This window comes from Arachis ipaensis, chromosome B06 (genome assembly GCF_000816755.2).
Source record: "Arachis ipaensis cultivar K30076 chromosome B06, Araip1.1, whole genome shotgun sequence".
Taxonomy (NCBI): Eukaryota; Viridiplantae; Streptophyta; class Magnoliopsida; order Fabales; family Fabaceae; genus Arachis; species Arachis ipaensis.
The window spans coordinates 129,132,696-129,134,355 of NC_029790.2; the positions used below are offsets into that span (position 1 = coordinate 129,132,696).

At 36.1% G+C, this 1,660-nt stretch overlaps 1 protein-coding gene across 3 annotated transcripts in view; it reads right to left on the reverse strand.

Annotated features, from left to right (window-relative positions):
- LOC107605150 (uncharacterized aarF domain-containing protein kinase At4g31390, chloroplastic) overlaps positions 1-1,660 on the reverse strand; it is a 6,651-nt gene that overhangs the window by 4,202 nt on the left and 789 nt on the right. For all 3 annotated transcript variants that reach the window (XM_016306920.2, XM_016306919.2, XM_016306921.2), the window contains exons 2-4: positions 602-808; positions 420-509; positions 158-304 (exon numbers count right to left, since the gene is read on the reverse strand). In XM_016306920.2, the coding sequence (XP_016162406.1) occupies positions 158-304; positions 420-509; positions 602-808 (444 nt within the window). The remainder of the gene's footprint in view (positions 1-157; positions 305-419; positions 510-601; positions 809-1,660) is intronic.

Genomic DNA, 1,660 nt, shown 5'->3' on the forward strand with positions numbered 1-1,660 from the left:
AACAAGTGATCCCAACAAGAATACAGTCAAGCCAAAAGTAATAAATAGACAAATAAAACACTATTTTGCAATATAAATTGATGCCATGTCTGAACTTCTTAATGTCATGTGTTGATAACTAAAACATGATTATAACAAAAGGTGAGCTCAATGGAACCTTGATAGCAACATCCTCGCCAGTGGAACGCAAAGTAGCCCGATAAACTTGACCCAAACTAGCAGCTGCTATTGTCCCTGATGAGATTCTGCTGAAAACGGCTTCAAGGGGCTGACCAAGTTCCTCCTCTATGATATTGAAGGCAGTCTGTGATATTTGTAGGCCATGTATCAAAATTATATGATCCAGATGATTAATGGTATGAAAATTATTTACATAAATGTAACAATTAAAAATAGTTGGCCACAGTAATAAGTTTTACTTGGTTGGGAAAGGGAGGAACATCATCTTGAAGAATGCAAAGTTCATTCATATAATCTTCTCTAATGATATCTGGCCTGTTTGCAAGGACCTGTCAAATGGGGGGGAAAAACTTTTTAATAACCAGAAAAAACAAAGTTATAAATTTCATGGCATGGCCGAGTACAAAACAAAATAACACACCTGACCAGCTTTAATAAAAGAAGGTCCCAGATCGCACAACAGGTTCCTAAGCTGTCGTGCACGATACGGAACAACCTCTTCATCCCTTCCAACCAGGAAATCATACGCCAAGGTAGACCAGTAGAAGCCCAGACTCCAAACTATCTCAACTCCCCTTAACATAAGCGACAATATAGCCCCTCTTGATTCTAGTACCTTATTCCTCACCTAATTAACAATAAGAGATAAGTATTCAAACAAAAAAATTACTTCAAGTTAGAAATAATTATACAGTAAATCAAAACAAGTTTTTTTAGTTTTGGGGGATTCCCACGGGCCACGGTAAGTAGCTACCGACACCCTCCTACCAACATGGATGATAAATATCATTGACTACAATTATATTCATGTCAACTGTCAACTAGCATGTTTCGAATATTCATCATGTAGAGAATATTAAATTTTACATTCTAGACCATCAAGTTTAATTTCCCCATATGCAGACATCTGCGCTTCAAGTACATCCTTCCTAGTTTCAAAGATTTCACAATCACCAAAAATGCCACAACCACCACCAATAAGACTCGTCTCCCACTAGGTGGGGTGAGCTAAGTAAATCAGACTATGTCATAATGCCGTATGATAAACCCAGCTTGCAAGTAAACCATTAAAAGTATAACTACCAAAGTTGAAGGAATTAACTAGAACCTACAAAAATGAATAATCTTAGCTTCATAGTTCTACATACTTCATAATAATAGATTATATTTCTTGAGCAATTACAAGATTACCACAAATGAAGACAAAATACTCTCTTGCTAGCGGGAGCATATCATATCAATTGGAAATTCCAATTGAACATGTCAAATGTAGATCTCTATCATTAATTCATAAAGTTGATCTCAGCATGATCTCACAAAAGTTTACAATAATCGGTAAAAATCCACACTTCACTTGGTTAACCGGAATTTCCGATTGAGAGGATCCATTTCCCTTGCTAACCCCGTATAGCATCAATCTCAAGATTATACAAAATACATGTTTCAAGACTACGAAGGCGGTATAATTCTAAATTCACAA